This window comes from Balaenoptera physalus (assembly GCF_965194825.1).
Source record: "Balaenoptera physalus genome assembly, chromosome: 3".
Taxonomy (NCBI): Eukaryota; Metazoa; Chordata; class Mammalia; order Artiodactyla; family Balaenopteridae; genus Balaenoptera; species Balaenoptera physalus.
The window spans coordinates 17,991,963-18,009,282 of record NC_138890.1 but is presented as its reverse complement, the minus strand read 5'-3'; the positions used below and the strand labels follow the sequence as shown (position 1 = coordinate 18,009,282).

At 54.5% G+C, this 17,320-nt stretch overlaps 1 protein-coding gene across 2 annotated transcripts in view; it reads left to right on the top strand.

Moving 5' to 3' along the window:
- The window catches only part of ADAMTS2 (ADAM metallopeptidase with thrombospondin type 1 motif 2), a 233,432-nt gene that overhangs the window by 170,239 nt on the left and 45,873 nt on the right, over positions 1-17,320 (top strand). For both annotated transcript variants that reach the window (XM_082453442.1, XM_082453443.1), the window contains 5 exons: positions 10,514-10,670; positions 15,131-15,236; positions 15,871-16,014; positions 16,374-16,506; positions 17,130-17,243. In XM_082453442.1, the coding sequence (XP_082309568.1) occupies positions 10,514-10,670; positions 15,131-15,236; positions 15,871-16,014; positions 16,374-16,506; positions 17,130-17,243 (654 nt within the window). The remainder of the gene's footprint in view (positions 1-10,513; positions 10,671-15,130; positions 15,237-15,870; positions 16,015-16,373; positions 16,507-17,129; positions 17,244-17,320) is intronic.

The following is a 17,320-nucleotide window of genomic DNA, read 5'->3' as shown; positions in this document are numbered from 1 at the left end:
CCAGAGCCCACTTGGGCAGTGGAGCAGCTTCAACAAGACCAGGACCAATACAGTGAGAAGTGAGAGGGCACAGGGGGACCAAGGCCCCCTCGCCTCCATGACTTCCCGCTGGGAAGGAGTTTGGGAATCCATGATGGTGAGGCGACAGGAAGGGAGAATGTGGAGCTGGATGTATGCTTTCAGAACCGAGTCTTGGCTGCACCCACTGCACCCCAGCAGAGCTTGGCAGACCAGTCTTAGACTTCTGCCGATGACCTCAGAGGTGTCGAGATAAAAGACGTACCAGGATGTGGCGTTAGAACCCCACATCCATCCCCAGCCCCCGAAGCCTGGCCGGGAAGGACAACATGCTGCCACCCCTCTGCTGTCCCCCGGCCCCCGACGGCAGCGGGGCTGACCAGTCTCCTGTAGCAAAGCCCACCCCACACTCTGCCCACCTTCTCCCACCTCCCCACCCCACCTCTTCTCGGGAAGCCATGGGGGAGGCTGGCGCCCATCAGGGCCTCTGTGTCCCGGGGGGATTCCAGAAAGTTATAGGGCCAGACTTGGCCCTCCTCCAGCGAGTGGCAGGATTGTGAGGAGGGAGTGGAGTCCAGGGTGTGACTCTCACTTTCTCTGGGGCGGACACACTGCAGAAGCACAGGTAGGGGGAGAGCAGGGTTAGGAGGATATGGCTGGCCAACCACATCCGGGAGGGCCGGCACTAGACAGATATCCGGACGCAGAGGCACTGGGGCCCCACCTGCTGGCCCATCGTCTCTGGAACGGAGCATTCTGTGCCTTGCACAGAGCACAGGGGCCCAGGGACAGTGCGGCGTGTTTGGCTGTGGGCTCAGGAGCGACCCCCGTGGGAAAGGAGGGGTCGTTGCACCGACCTGGAGCAATCAGACCGTAAGTCTGAACGTGACAGTCCGTGGAGAGCAGCTGTCAGGGCCAAGGGCGCCAAGCCAGACACACAGAACGCCTCAGAGCCAAAGGTCGCATCACGGACCGATATTTCTGTAAGTACATCTAAAAGGAATTTTCTAGAAAAGGGAAATGTGACAAAAACCAAGATTATACAAAAATACCGGCCCCGACTTTTTATTATTAAATTCCACAGACATAAAGTCACTCCATCAAACTGCTATAAAAGTTTCCCATTTCTGTGCTTATCTCGTTGAGGGCGATAAGTTTGTGTCCACTGGTCACAGGCTCCACTTGGCACAGTGCTGGGGATGAGGCCCTGTTCTGAGGTGTCTGGGGGACCTCAGGGAAGTGGGAAGCACGTCTCCTGAGCAGGTGGATCCTGGGACCTGCCTGCCTGCTCCCAGGACTGGAGCACCAGCTCCCCGTGAACTCCCCAGTAAACAAGATTGTTTGGGAGTGGTGAGCACCACAGGGTGCCCTGGATGGGGTGACCCAGCAGGAGACTACCTGGCTGGGATTCACGTAAAGGGAATGAGCTCTGCTTGTTCAAGGAAAAGCCAGGAGGGGCTTCTAGACGGGGGTTGGGGAGTAGAGTTTGGCTCACGGAGAGGATGGATTCCGATGAGCGGCCCCTCAAGGAGCCACGCATTTCCTGTCTGTGAGGGAGGCCCTGTCCCTGGAAGACTTTAAGCATAGCAAGGCCGAGGTGACTGGAGCCAGGAGCCCTGCCGGGAGAGGGGCCTGAGCTGTGTCCCCCAAGGCCCGGCCGGGAGCGCTCTAGGGGCTGTGAGGCCGAGACCCAGACTTGGGGGAGAACGTGGCCCGGTATTCAGATGCTGTTATTTATTTCAAGAGCAGCTTCCCTACCCTCCGCTCCCCCTGTGCCTGTCCCCAGGCCGCACCAAGGCTCCAGCGGGGATAAAATCAGTAGCACTTGTGCAAGTGACATGTTGTTTGTCTTCCAGCTTATGAGAAGCCTCTGAGTTATCTCAAGTTTTGCCTAAAACAACGTTTTTCTCCATTTCTCAAAAAAAAAAAAAAAAAAAAACACAGCAGAAGAAAAGAGATTATCTTATTTTATACAATATGCCATCAGCCAGGGAGCAGAACACCGGCAACACTTGAGGGTTGCATAGCAACTGGCTTTTCAATTGATTTTTTTTTTTTTTGAGAAGGCACCAAAGCTACTGAACTGTTCTCATTTTAAATGTTTCCTAAGATGATGAAAATCAAAGCAAATGGAAATCAGAGACTTGGGGACAATCAAAGAACATAAGGTATCTTGTTGTGAAAGACCAGGTCAAGACAAAATATGGAATGCTCTTAGAAATTTTTCAGCGTTGGAGGGGAAGGGTCTGAGAAATTCTGACTGTGAGTCTCTTAGTGGAAGGCAAGAGAAGAGGATGCTGGGGCAGGGCTCAGTGTTCAAGGGCCCAGTGCCACCACCTGCTTACTGCATGACCTGGGTCATCGCCTACCTGCTCTGGACCTCCGCTTCCCTGACTGTGTGAGGGGCGGTGTAGGGGATTCAGAACACCCCAGGGACAGCCCCTGGTTTCCCCAGAGTCTGCGTCCCAACCCCCAATCAGATGGGGGCCAGGCATGGTGTCCAGCCCCCCACCCCACCCCCGGTCATTGTGGCCCACCTCCTGAGCCAGACTCTCCAGGGTCCAGAGAAGAACAGGAAGCATTAGGGCCAGATGTGCCCCATAGGCTTGAGCTGGGAAGGTCCATGAGAAGAATCCTGAGCTGGCTTTCTCTGGGAATAGCTTCCCAGCCTCTGGGAGGATGTCTGGAATGTTCCTTGATGATATGGGAGTCCTGAGCAGAGAAATAAGGATCATGCCTTCCAGCCCTCTCTGGTGTTGGGGTTGCAGATGTCTGTCATGAGGTTTGAGCTCCAGGCACCGCCTTGCACGCTGGAGCTGCCCAGAGAAGACCCCCAGCCTTGGGGGAGCCCGTGCTGCACCCAGCCGGGGGCTTGGAGTTAATTCTGGCCCTGTTGATCCTTGTGGGACCTTCAGTGAGCTATTTACTCTCACTGAGCCTTAGTGTCCCCTGTAAGGGGAGCGCACACTAGCGATGACGACAGGAACAAGGGTATTCATGCAAGTCACAGCCTGCAGTGCCCTCTTTGGCTCAGACCCTGTCTGCGGCCCCTTATGTGACCTCACACACTTCACCCTCACAGCAGCTCTCTGGGGCAGTCACCTCGTCACCCCCACCTGCCAGGACAGTTGAGTGGCCTACCGAGGTCACACAGCGGTGAGCAGCTTTGATCAGGGGAGGCTGGGCTGGGCTGTTATTCCACAGGCTGGGGAACATGAGCTCCGGGCTCTTTGGCTATGCTCCCCTTAGGGGTCTCCCATGCCAGTGGTTCCCCACAGAGGGCATTTTGCTGCCCGCCACCCTGGGGGTGCTCATGGCATGTAGCAGGTAGAGGCTCAGTGCGCAGGACAGTCCCCACCGCAGAGAATTACCTGGCCCCAAGGGCCAGCAGTGCCAAGGTTGAGAATTGAGCTCTGCTTTCTTGAACCCAGCAGATCTGGACTCTACTCTGTGCACGCTGTCCTGTTTTGTGCATCTTTGGGAGGGCGGATTGGGCGGGAGACCCTCTGGGGTCATGGCAGTTGAGAAGGCTTCGGTGGGCTTCAGCTGGATCCATGGGACGTGAGCCAAGGGGCAGAGACAAAGAACATTGTGGGTGCTGATCGCCATGGACAGAAGCCCCTGAGCTCCCAGCTCGGTGCTGTGGTTGTGCCCACTTTGCAGATGGGAAGCCCAGGGCGGTGAGGTAACTTGTCCAAGAACACAGGGCAGATGACAGATGAGCAGGCCTCCAACCCCAGGGCCCTGAGCTGCCCAGGTGAGCCCCACCTGTCACTTGCAGGTGCCCTGGTGGGCAGGGTTTGTGGTCTGAGGGGCTCCCTAATATGCCCCCAAGCCTGCAGAGTCTCCAGGCTGCTGGTCCCACTTTTCTCCTGTCTCCTTGACTGAGGGAGGTAAGAGCATAAATATTGTAATTCAGCTCATTCTGGAGCAAACAAAGGAAATGTCAGAGAGCAGTGATTAGAACAGAACTTTCTGCTCAGGTCTTAACTGATTTGTTTAATGTGGGACCACAGAGGCTGTCAGGGGCTTCCGTGGTCCCCCTTGAACCGGCGCCCTGGCGTCTCAGAGCAGCGCCCTGGGATCCAGGCGTCCCACCGGCTGAGGCCCCGCGCTGCCGTTCCTGCGGCTGCAGCGCCACCTGGTGGCCACCTCAGCTCTCGCCCTTCCTTTCCTGTTCCGCCTGCCTAGGGGAGATGGCCCTGCAGACAGAACACCTTCAGAGGTGGCGTGGCTTCCAGGCCCACCTCCACCTCTTTCTAGCGGTAGGACTTGGGGTGAGTTACTTCGGTTGTCTGAGACACGGTTTCTCATCCGGAGAATAGGTCAATAACAGCATCTATACTTAAGGCAATTATACAGTTTAAATTAGATGATAACGTATGAACGCAGAGCCTACGGCTACCACCCGGCCCCAGGGTGCGTAAATGCCCTGTGTACTGTAAAAACAGCTCCATGTACTATGGACAGCTGGCACCCTTGGCTCCCTCGGGAGGAGGGAGGCTGATCTGTGAGATCCCGGCTGGTTCTGGGGCCACCCCCTTGCTGGGCCTGGGGTGCTGCCCCCTGGAACACCATGGCCCTGTGTGCGGTCCCCAGCCCAGCACAGGTGGGAACAGGCAGAGAAGCCAATGCAGAGAGGAGCAGATAGACGACTTCGGGGCCAGGAGGATGCAGATGACTCCAGTGAGCTGGGTGCGAGAATCTTAACTGCAATAGCAGCTCTCTCAGCCTCTCTCCATCACTTCTGAAGGAGAAGTAGACACGTCTCCTGTCCTCGCTCAGATGAGGACTACAGCTCACGTGCTGTGTGAGACACAGCAAAGCCACGGGATGGAGGGGTCTGAGGGCTGTGGATGTGGGCCGGGTGGCAGAGGAGTATGGGGAGATCCCACTAGAGCCCAAGGGACCCTTGTGGGTGCCCAGACCTCCCTCCTGGGCCCTCCGCCTGGACATGTCTGTCTGTGAGGAGCCCTTCAAGGCAGGCGGAACCTATGGGAAGGCTGGCAGCTCTCAGGAAGTAGGAGAAGTAGGTAGAGGAAAGGCTGAGCCTGGGGTGCTGGCTTCTGTCTAGAAGCTCGTGGGTGGTTGTTCGGAGGCTGCCACTAGGCAAGCCTGCTTCAGCCGTTTTTTCGTTCTTTTGAACCTCAGTTCTACTGACCTGACTTGAGTCCCAGGCTGGCTCTGGATTGTTCCCCCAGGAGCTGCACCCCGAGAAGCAGGAGAGCTCCCCAAAGGAAAACTGCTGAACTTTTACCGAGGAAACAAGCTGGGCCCAAAAGGATGATCCCTGGCCTGTGTCCCGGCGTGCTGCAGACCCCACCTTTCCCTGCGAGTGTGTGGTCCTCTCCCCATGCCTCCTCTGCAAGCCCCACTACCAGAAACCATCCTCCCTCTCCTAGCAGCCGACACCTCTCTTGCTCATCTCCTGCCACCCCGTGGTCCTGACTCTGCTGACATTACACCAGACAGCACCCCCATCCATCTCAGCAGCCACACTGTCCCCCTCCCGTCGCCCCTCCCCTCCCATCCGCCCTCCCTCCTCACTGACTCAGAGAGCTCTTTCTAAAATGCACATGCGTCTGGCACCTGCCACAGAGCACAAGGCACGCTGCACCCTCCTGAACTCTCCAGACCCTATGAGGATCCCAGCCCTTAGCTCCTTGGTGGCCATCTGAGATGGGTCAGATCCTTGAGAAAGCTGGGACATGAGCAGAGAAATAGGAAGTACAAGCAGCTCTGCACCTTGGATGCCGGAACACTGACATTCACCCTCCTCCTCCATGTCTCAGGGTCCTGTCTAGGCTGCAGGTTCCCAGGGCCCAGTGCCTGGCCATTGTTTTCTGTGACCTGCCTCCCCGGGGCCACCTCGTCCTGGAGTAGCCCCTCCAAGCCCTTCTCTCTGCCCCTCCCCTTGGGGAGTCTCCTCAGAACCCAAAAGCCAGGAGGGGGTCCCAGACAACTTCTGCTCTGGACCCTGCAGCGCAAACCCCCATGGGGCTGGAGAACGGAAGTGGCAGGCTGTTTCTTGGAGTGGAGGAAGGAAGACAAGGCAAGAACAAAACGCAAATCAATATTTCAATAAATTATTCTGCCGCAGCAGTGAGATCACGGTGGCTGCTGAGAGGGGCTGAGAACCTGGGCTGAACCCAGGAGCCTGGTGTCTAGGAGGCAAGAGGCGCTCGCCAGTGTGCCAGTGTCGGGTCCAGCCTGCTAAGGCCTTTTTTTCCCAGGGTTCTCGACCTGGTGACCTGAGAGATGTGTTTTCTTTTGTCCACAGAACTTATTTTAACTTGAGTCAGTGTTTTCCAGGAGGTACGCTTCTTTGTAAAATGTGAACATTGGCCTGAGAAGTCAGATCTGGCAGCCCTGGGCTCTGTCCTTGCATGCCATGCCAATGGGGCTGGCGCTGAGTGTTGTTGCTCCTTCAGCTGGGCGTGGGCTCCTTGGTTGGCCACAGTCCTCGCCACTCCTTATCCCCCCAACTTCTTTACCATAACAGGGAAATACTCTTCTGTAACCTTACCCCTTCTGAACTGGCAAATAAAAGGCAGACTCGTTTTTCTTAGAACCAACCTGCCTCACTGACTTACATCACCGGCCTTGGCCTGTGGGCATTTGGGCTTGCAGCACCCACCCAGCACTTCCCACGAGCCCACCCCCTGAGCAGTCAGGCCTCTCTCTGAGCCCCCAGCTTGTTTGTTCTCACCCTGTTTCAGCCTTTGGCCTCTGTCCCCAACTCCATGGCCTTATTGCTGCTCTCTGGCCCTGACACAGTGTGTCTTTCTGACTGGGCTCTTGACTCCTTGTCAAAGATGTGACCAGAGCTTCTCTCCCACTGGTGTTGGACATACCAGCTGGACCCTGGAGAACAGCCACTGGCTTTCCTTTGCCAACTAGTGCTCTTGACTGGGCTTCCCATGAACCTCCAAGGAGGAAGTGCCCTGCTCATGCTCTTTCAGCTGCAAGTGACAATAACACAACTCAAATTGACTTTCATGGGAGGAATTTCCTGACACACAATATATGAGACACATATCTGCTGCAGACAGCTTCTAGAATGGCCCCTGGTGAGCCCACATCTTGGTATTCACTCCCCAGTGTGGTCCCCTCCCTGTGGGTATGGGCAGGACTGAGATTTGCATCTAAATGGACTGAGACTTCTGTCTTGGATGTGCACCGTCATGCTATCTCTCGGGTCACTCGTGCTGGGGGAAGGAAGATGCCCCATGTGACTGGTCTGTGGTGAGGTCCTTGTGCCCGTGAGGAACTGGATCCTGCCAGTAACCACGTGAGTGAATGTGGGAGCGGGTCTTCCCCAGGGGAGCCTTCGGATGAGATTGCAGCCCCGGTCTCAGCTGCCAGCACTCTCATGGGAGACCTTGAGCCAGAAGACCCCACTAGATAGCCTTTGGATTCCTAACCCAGAAACCATGAGATAAGTGTTTGAGGTTTTTCAGACCATAAAGTTTGGAAGTAACTCATTTTGTAGCAATAGATAACCAACAGGCCTGGGGTAGGCTGGCCTCAGGCCTGGGGGAGCCAGGTGGTTGTGTGAAGATACCAGGAATCAACCTCTCTCCACCCCAGGCCCCACTCTATCTATGCTGGCTTCTTCCTCCCCTGGGGTCTCCTCCCCTGGTGGCAGCTCCAGGCTCACAGTCTCACACCTTTCCAACTCCTTGGCCCCAACCATCATGGTGCTGGGAAGGTGCAAGGTGGGGTTGGCTGGGCCTGAGCCCTCCCACCCCTGAGCCTGGGGTCAGTCCCAGATTAACAGAGAGGATATTTTACCAAAGGGGGACTGGGCTGCTGTTGTCAGAAGAGCCCAGGCAAAAGTAGCTGCAACCTACCAGGGGAACAATCCCCTGATGTTTGGGCTGAGAGACATGGCCCTGAGGGAAACAAGGCCCTTTTGTTGGAGATGGACTAACAAGGCTCTGAACTGCGTTTTGGGCTTTGTGGAGCGGGGGGAGTCCACTCCAGTGGGGGCTCTGCGGCCATCCTTGATCAAGTGGTCATCAGTGGCCTTTGTGTTCACCCTCTGATCAGGACTTGGGCTGGCAATCTGAAGCTCAGTGGGGTCCATACTCAAGCACCAAATCAGATCCACCCATGAGGGTCCCTTCCTTCTCATTCCAGCCAAAGGTCCTTCCCTAGAAATGAGAGTCTTTCACTCACTTCCTTCTCCAGAGCTGTGGCCTCTCAAGGTTTTCTGGAGGCAGTGATCACCTGGCAGGGTCTTGAGCTGACCTGCTTGGATGAGATATAGATGCCACGTCCCCTTCCTTTGCCCTTTCTGTGTCAGGCGGTGTGGGCCGTGTTGTGCTGCAGGAACAAACAAGCTCCATGTCCCCGCAGCTTACAACAACAAAGATTGATTTCCCGCTCAAAATTGTATGTTCATTGTGAATTGGCAAAGGACTCCAGTCTCATTGTCACTCAAGGCTTAGGTGACAGAGCAGCTACCACCTCAACATGCTGGTTCACATGCCAGCAAGGAGAGATCTCTGGAGGTGCTCATGTGGGCAATTAAGTGCTTGGACCGGGAAGAGACACACGTCACTTTTACTTCAGCTAATTGGCCAGAGCTTGTCACATGCTTCTCCGAATCACAAGGGGGCAGGAGTGTACCTCCCTTCCCCTTTTCCACCATCCTCTGGGCTGTCCACCTCTGTGCCAATGCCCAACAGGTCCTGGCCACCAGACCTCTCGCTCCAGTCTATGACTGACTTCATTAGGACTCAACTACATCTTTTTTTTTCTTTTCTTTTTTTTTAAAATTTATTTATTTTATTTTATTTATTTTTGGCTGTTTTGGGTCTTTGTTGCTGTGCGCGGGCTTTCTCTAGTTGCGGTGAGCGGGGGCTACTCTTCGTTGAGGCACATGGGCTTCTCATTGTGGTGGCTTCTCTTGTTGCGGAGCACAGGCTGTAGGTGCGTGGGCTTCAGTAGTTGTGGCACACGGGCTCAGTAGTTGTGGCTCTCAGGTTCTAGAGCACAGGCTCAGTAGTTGTGGCGCACGGGCTTAGTTGCTCTGCGGCATGTGGGATCTTCCTGGACCAGGGCTCGAACCTGTGTCCCCTGCATTGGCAGGCGGATTCTTTACCACTGTGCCACCAGGGAAGCCCCTCAACTATATCTTATTAAAACAAGTAATCTCATCTCGCAGGAGCAATTGGCTCTGTGCTCAGGACTTGGGAACTGGTCTGCCATCTTGTAAGCCATGGACTTGGGTAACTCACGAGATGCCTGGCAATGACTAGTCCTCCCTGGCCTTGAATCGTTCTTCCTTCTTCTGCAACATGCTGGCTTACTAACAATACCCTATATCTTACTCTCTGCTACTTATACACAAAAAGAGAAATATATGGCTATGCTTGATGGATATATTTATGCAAGAGAAGAGACAAAACACCTGCTTACGTGTCTACCAAAGAATGCATAGTTCTACTTTATGGGCAGATGTATCCTTAAAGTGGAGAAGAACATCCCCAGTACTCTCTGCCTAGAGGGAACCACTTTGATGGTGAGAGTATGTGGTGAGAGCAGAAACTGGAATGTCTGCTGTGAGGATTGTGGAGAGAAAAGGGATGAGTGCAGCTTATAGGAGACTTGATTTTGAGATGATACTGTGTATGTTTTATTTGTGGAGGAAGTTTAGGGCAGTGGATTGAATATAAACTTTGGTTTCAGGCTTCCTAGCTGTGTGACCTGGGGCAAGTTACTTGACCTCTCTGAGCCTCAGTGTCTTGCCTCTTCGGGTGGTTGTGAAGACTGAATGAGAGAGTGAATGCCAATGCCATGGTGCCGATCAGGCTGCAGTGCTGCCAGTCCAGCAGCCAGCCTTGGCTAGTAGGTATGTGTCATGACACAAAACAGAATGTGGTTGCTCCCAGTGGCATCCCGTCCGTGGCTCCTGAGGGAATTATCCCTGTGCTCCTGTTCCTTATGTGGCTCCTTTGCTGTATCTGCTGCAGGGTTTTCCCCTCCCTTGTGTTGTTTTCTGCAAATAGCTTCTATCAAGGGGAAAGCACAGGGTTCCTTTCCCCTTCTCTGGGCTTGTAGCCATACTGGGAGTTCTGTCTCCCCTGTCCTGGAGCCTGTCAGAATGTAAGCTCTTCAGGGTGACCGAGGTTCATTGCATTTGCCTCCTGGCCAGGGCCTGCACAGAGCAGGGGCCGAATAGGATGCAGGGGCCCTGGAGGTGGGGTGGGCTGAATGGACTCTTTGAGGCTTTAGACGGCCTCAGAGCTTGGCTCCCACGTCTCACCTGAAATTGTGCAGTGACTTTGTGTGGAAACTCGTGCAGGTGTGTGGAAAGGCCAGGGAGCCTTTCCATCCACTCAGGAGAATGGAGCCAAGTGGGAAGGGGTCTTGAGAAGTGACTGGGCTTAGCGCCACCTGGACCAGGTCCCCAGTAGATGGGGTCTGCTCAGCTCCCATCAGGACCACCAGATGCCAACCCCTCTGTTTGTCTCTCCTGCCCCTGCAGTCCCTGAGCCTCATTGAGATTGGGAACCCCTCTCAGAGTCTGGAGAACGTTTGCCGCTGGGCCTACCTCCAGCAGAAGCCAGACTCCGGCCACGATGAGTACCACGATCACGCCATATTCCTCACACGGCAGGACTTCGGGCCTTCAGGCATGCAAGGTGAGCCCCTGGCCCTGCGAGGGCCCCCTGGCAACCTTGGCCCGGGCTGGGAAGGGTGTCTGGGCAAGGGGGCCTGTGTCGAGGGGGAAGGGTAAGTGCTAGTGACCTCCTAGCTCTTGCAAACCACCAGGAACTCTGACCTTTCCCCCAGGAAACTGCATCTCCGGGAGGGACAGGGACGATCAAAGGTAGTGAAATGGGCAGAGTCTGGGGCTGGCAGCCTCAGACCAGACAGGATCTGAGGCTGGGTTTCAGAGTTTTTTGCTTCCTCCAGCTTTCACAAAACAAATCTGAATAAGTTTTCAATCTTTAAAAGTTAAGAAACTTTACTTAAAAATTCAAACTATATAAAACTGACAGATCTAAAAGAAAAAACTGAAGGTCTACAATCATCATTGAAGATTTTCATATATAGCAAGGCTGCACACCACACCGTGATGGGTCTCTTGCAGTGAATGTTGAGTGAAATAAGCCAGTCAGAGAAGAATATATACTTATGATTCCATTTATTTCAAGTTTGGAAGTGAGCAAAACTAATCTGTGGTGTTAACAGTCAGGAGGGTGGTCAGGAGGGAGGGAGTCGCTGTTGGAAGAAAGAAGACGCTTCTGCAGTGTGGGGACAGTTTTATTTCTTGATCAGGGAGGTGGCTACACAGGTGTGATCACTTTGTGATAATTCACTAGTTGTGTCCTTATGATTTGTGCATTCTTATGGCGTATATTATAGTTCAAAAGAAAGAGCTTTAACGACCTATATAAAAATGTATATTCAGGGGAGTGAGACCCTGTTTCACCTCACCCCCATCCTCTACAGGTAGTCATTTTTATTAGTTTCTAGTTGATCATTCCAGTGATCCTTTTTTATAAAAATAAGTATATTTATCTGATATAGGTGCTGATTCCTTCCAGCACTTTCTTCCATGACTTATTTCATATGCACCACTCTGCTCTCTTAACATGCAGCTTCTCTCTGCCAGCCACTTGTCATATTCACGTAAATAGAAAGACTTCTTAAGTGACCCCTGATCAGCTAGGATTAGTTCATGTTAATAGAACACCACTGAGGCGCTACTGTTGCCCCCTTTGCCACGCAGATCAGCACCACAGTGGGAAGCAGGTGGGAACAGAGAGTGTGACCCCAGATCCCACGAAGCACAGAGTACGGCTCCTAGTTGGTGTGGGTGCCTCTCCACCGGGAGGGGGCTGCTAGCTCCCCTTCAAGCCCTACACCAGTGTGGCCAGCTGACGGACAGAGCTCCCTGTCTGCCCTTGGTCCAAGTGAGAGCTCTAGTAGGGAGCAGAATTGTTCCATAGGAGAGAAACCAATACAACCTTTGTATTAAGTGACCTCATTCTTCATTTAAAAATGTGAAAGTGCAGCCAAGGATTACCAGACATTAAAAAAACGATAGGATGAAAAGGATGGACCAAGATGCAAGATAAAATTATAAAACTGATGCTGGAGGAAACATAATTTAAAGAAGGGAAAAGCACAGTTTATAAAGTAATAGCCCCAGAATGAGGAACTACATTTGTAAACCCAGAACAGGTTGCCAGGAAGAATTAGAGAACAAAGGGTTTTCATTAAATTAAACATTTGACGGTGTCGACTAAAAAATTAAATGCCCAACCTAAAAGTTGAATCACAGAAATTTTTAGGACTTCAAGCCCGGGAGGCAGCATCTCAAGTAACCCTGAGAGAACTGCTTCGAGGAGGCGAGAGGGGAGCTAGGATATATAGGAGTTTTGCAACAAAGGGCAGGTAATAGGAACAAAAGATTACTGTTAATTAAAGAATACTACGAACCTCAAGTTAAGGAATTTACTGCTTTTCTGTGTATGGGAAAATGCAAGAGTCTGGGCTCACTGAAGTCATTCCTTTGATATGCACCTCAGCTATCTGGGGCCAGTATCCTGTGTTTTCACATCCAGAGTTTCCTCAGGGCTCACCGTGGGGATTGGCTGCAGTCTGATGGCTGCTAGATGGCAGGTATTCTTTGCCTCAGGGTTCACCAGCTCACTGGTGGTGGCTGCAATCGCTGATGACTGTGACATCCTTTGTGGCAGGCAATATTCCATTCCTCAGCGGGTAAAATAGAAAATTCAAAACCTGAAATAAAAAGTCAACGGATCCAAAAAGATTAAAATATGAGAGAAAAGTTGATGTAGAGGCTCAATCCAGGAAATACAATATCTATCTAAAAAGATTTCCAGAAAGAAAATAGCAGCAGAATAAAATAAGAGGGAAGGATATAAAGAAAAAAATACAAATACATTTTCAAGTCTTCAGATCCTAAAGTTTCATGTAATGCTAATGTAGGTGAATGAGAAATACTCATACTGAGGCACATATTCATGTGCAAGCTTTGCATGCAAAGGACAAAGAGAAGATCGCAAAGGTTTGCTCTGGCGCTGATTGGAGAACAATCATCTCAAAATCTACAGAGCAAAAGATGCTTTACGACATAGATTTTCCTGTTTATTAGAAGGGGAAAAGACAATGGTTAGATACGATGCTTTTACAGACAAGTCTAAAACCAGCACTCCCCCGTCACGCTTCCTTCCCTTCTGTGCTTTTCTCTGGGAGCACGTTGCCTGGGAGCTCTCTGTGGGGTCTCAGAAGAGTGAGACCGAGTCAGGGGTGTTGACTTAAAAAAGAATATATGCACAACGTGAGAGCTGTGAGTTAAGTGTTATTGGGGGCAAAATGAGGACTGCAACCCGGGAGACAGCATTTCAGAAAACTCTGAGAAACTGCTCTGAGGAGGTGAGGGGAGAAGCCAGGATATAGAGGAGTTTTGCAGCAAAGGGCAGGTAATTGGGAACATGAAAAGATTGTTGTTAAATAAAGAGAACCACATATCTCAAGGTAAGGAATTTAGTGCTTTTCTATGTATGGGAAGATGCAAGAGTCTGGGCTCACTGAAGTCATTCCTTCGATATGCACCTCAGCTATCTGGGGCCAGTATTTTCACATCCTGAGTTTCCTCAGCTCACCGAAGGGAGTGGCTGCAGTCTGATGGCTGCTAGATGGCAGGTGTTCTTTTCAGCCCTGAGTTTCCTCACGGCCTCACCAGCTCACGTTGGAGGGCTGCAGTCATTGGTGACTGTGACATCCTTTGTTTATTGATATGGCAGGAAATATTCCATTTATCAGAGGACAGGCTGGCTTCTCACTTGGTGGGCCTCTAGGACGACCAGGCTTCTAAACAGAGGCCCCCTCTGGCACACAAAGCTCTGTACGTACTTCTGTATCTTGTCCAGGGGCAAGTGGCTAGGCCCTTCTCCGGATTTCCTCCGTTTTGGGTGGGGTCGTCATGTCCTCCCATCACCCTCCCCCTCCCCGTGGGTGGGAATATTGGCTTCCCTGGGGACACCTTAAGACACCCCATGGTCAGGCTCAGCCTAGTCAAGGGGGGTCATTCTTCCACGGACCAGCCATGCCACAGGGAGGCCTTCCTGGCCGTCCTGCCTGGGTGGTTCAGGCTCATTCCTCAGCCCCGCCCTCATTCCCTGTCAGGCTCCATTCCCGACTGCTTCCTTGGACCACACACTGTAACTGGGCTGGCAAAATCCACTGTGTCTCCTCACTGTTACCTGTGAGTTCAGTGGCTCTTCAGAAGCCCTTGAAGGGGTGGGGTGGGCCCACAGGACTGCTGGAGGGCCATTGGCATCTCATGTCAGGGGTTGGCCTGCTGCAGCTGCCCCTCCCACTACCGATCCCCATTCTCCACCTTGCCCGGGACAGACCCCTGGACCCCTCAGCAGGAATGTGGCTCATAATCTCCTCAGTCAGAGTGCAGGGTTGCTGGGCCAAGGGCTCCGAGGGCCCTGTCGTCTGTGGCTGGTCTGCCCCCCAATCCACGCAGCCAGTCCCCTCTGCATGACTCAGCAGGGCAGCGTAGCACCTTGGCTGTACTTGCCTGACTCTGCCCCTGAACAGCTCAGGGCCACCCTCACTGTAGCCTTCTGTGCACTATGGAAATCCATCCAGTTGAAGACCCAGAGAAGGACCTATGGACCACGAGGGAGCCAGGGAAGGTCCCGAGGGAGTGGGCTCGGGGTATGATGCCGGGCACCGGGGCCAGGGTTCCTGCAGCACCAGGAGCAGGTGTGGAGACAATGTGCTACCCAGGGGCCAGAAGGCCACTCAGCCAAGAGGGGAGAGGAACGCGGGAGGTGGCCTGAAAGGGAATAGCGGGAAGGAGGTTACCGAGGTGGCAGAAAGTCTTAGCAGGTGAGACCTGGACTCGGGGAACTGAGCTGGCTGCGGTGTGGCCACAGATGGGCAGGGCTGAGGCCCGCTGCCCTGGGGGAGGGGACGGGTGGTCTCCTGAGCCATGCCAGCCACGGGGGCAGTTGGCTCTGCTCATTTGCTCTGGGGGTGTTGGGGTCAGGGCCCCCAGATTTGGGCAGGGCGCTGAGCCTGGGAGCTGGAGCCGCCCTTTGTCCCCCTCCAGGCTATGCTCCTGTCACTGGGATGTGCCACCCTGTCCGCAGCTGCACCCTGAACCACGAGGACGGCTTCTCCTCAGCGTTCGTGGTGGCCCATGAGACTGGCCACGTGTAAGTGGACTCACCATCCTTGTTGTCTGAGGAAGGTCGGGGTTCAAGGGGCCCCACTTCTCCTCTGTGCCCTGAGAGGGACAGGCCCTGTATGAAAAGCCCTTGGGATGTGATGTCCTGCCCCCATGCTGCACAGGACAAGGCGAGGCCCACTTTCTGCTGTAGGCCCCAGGCAGGAGCTGGGGGCTTTCCACCCATTATGCCATTCAAGCACCTGGGCGGGTGGGGGGGGGTCTTCTTAACCCATTTTACAGATGTGTAACTTGAGGCTCTGAGGGAGCCTTCCCCAGGAGCAGAGAGCTGGAGTTGGGGAAACTACTCCGCCTAGGTGTGCATGCTGCTGGGTGCGTAGCGAGGGCTGTGGACGCCTCTGCCTCCACTGCATTGTCATGTAACAGTGCTCTGCCTTGGGGACAGGATACCTGAGGGGGCTGCTGCTGGATGCTGTCACCTCAGAGTGCCCCTGACTTTAAAGTTAGCTGGTAGAAAATGGGTACCACCTTGCTCAGGGCAGAGCAAGCCAACTAAGGTGGGGGAGGTTAGGGGTGCCCTCCGAGCATCAGGGCGGGGTGGAGCTGACAGGTGAGTGCGGCCAGGTGAGGGTCCAGTGAGGCGGCCTTGTCTTCCCGCACAGGCTGGGCATGGAGCACGATGGGCAGGGCAACCGCTGCGGTGACGAGGTGCAGTTGGGTAGCATCATGGCGCCCCTGGTGCAGGCAGCCTTCCACCGCTTCCACTGGTCCCGCTGCAGCCAGCAGGAGCTGAGCCGCTACCTGCAGTGAGTACCACCTGTGTCTCCCAAGAACGAACCCGAAGTGCCGGACTCGGCGCCTCCAGCCTGGGGTGCAGGGAAGGGGAGAGGGGGACGGCAGTACAGGACGGGGGGGATCCCATTGTTGGGGGCTAGGTTTTGGATGGAAAGTGGTTATGACAGCTGCACCTTTAATGGACGCCTGGTCCTGGGTAGCTTATGCCAAAGAAAACAGGTGCAGCAGGGAAACTGAGGCAGCACAGCCTAGGGCTGGGGTGTGCAGGCAGGCCCACCCCCGAGGCTCCATGAGGGGCCTCAGCTGCCTCCTGGGCTGCATGGCCAGTCCTGCTGAAGGCAGCTTGTGGCACCCATGTGTCCCCTCACAGCTCCTATGACTGCCTGCGGGATGACCCCTTCACCCACGACTGGCCAGTGCTGCCCCAGCTCCCGGGGCTGCACTACTCCATGAACGAACAGTGCCGCTTTGACTTCGGCCTTGGCTACATGATGTGTACCGCGGTGAGTGTCGGAGCCCACGACACCTCCGAGGGCTGGGCGGGGGGGGGGGGGGGGTCTGCCCCAGATCGGCCTGGCTTCCTGGGAGGCGGCTGGTGTTGGGTGGCCCCCTGGCACAGGGCGGAGCAGCCCTCCAAAACCGCAGCCTCTCCCTCCACACCCACTGCTCTTTCCCCAGTCGGCACCCAGTGTCCTCCCGGCTGGTCCAGACATGGCTTTAGGAGGGATTGAGGCAGGGGAGTGTTCAGCGGGGGAACAGTGAGTGCTCATGGGACCCTGCAGCGACCACCCCTCCTGCCTGGGCCGGAGGAAGGCCACCAAGCCTTCATGCCAAGCACACCTGTGCCCAGCTTTCTGTCCAGGCTCCGTGAGAGGTGCAACCACCAAGGTCTGGAGGCTGGGGAGGCCAAGCAGCCTGCAAAGATGTGAAGCACCGTGCTGTCTGCTCGAGGTCCTCACAGCCCCAGAATCACACAGAGCTCAGGGCACCACACAGGCCTGTCATGGGTGGGCAAGTCATTTCTGGCTCCGCAGCTGTGCAGGAGGACCCTGGGCGACAGGGCGGCACCCCCGGAGGGTCCCTGAAGTGGGAGGTGGCCTGGCTAGCTGCTGGCGCTCTCTTCCAGTTCCGGACCTTTGACCCTTGCAAGCAGCTGTGGTGCAGCCACCCTGACAACCCCTACTTTTGCAAGACGAAGAAGGGGCCTCCCCTGGATGGGACCATGTGTGCACCTGGCAAGGTGAGTTGGGGCAGAGGGCAGGCACTGTGACATGCACAGATCTCCAGGGACAGGCCCCGCAGGGCCCTTGGAGTGGG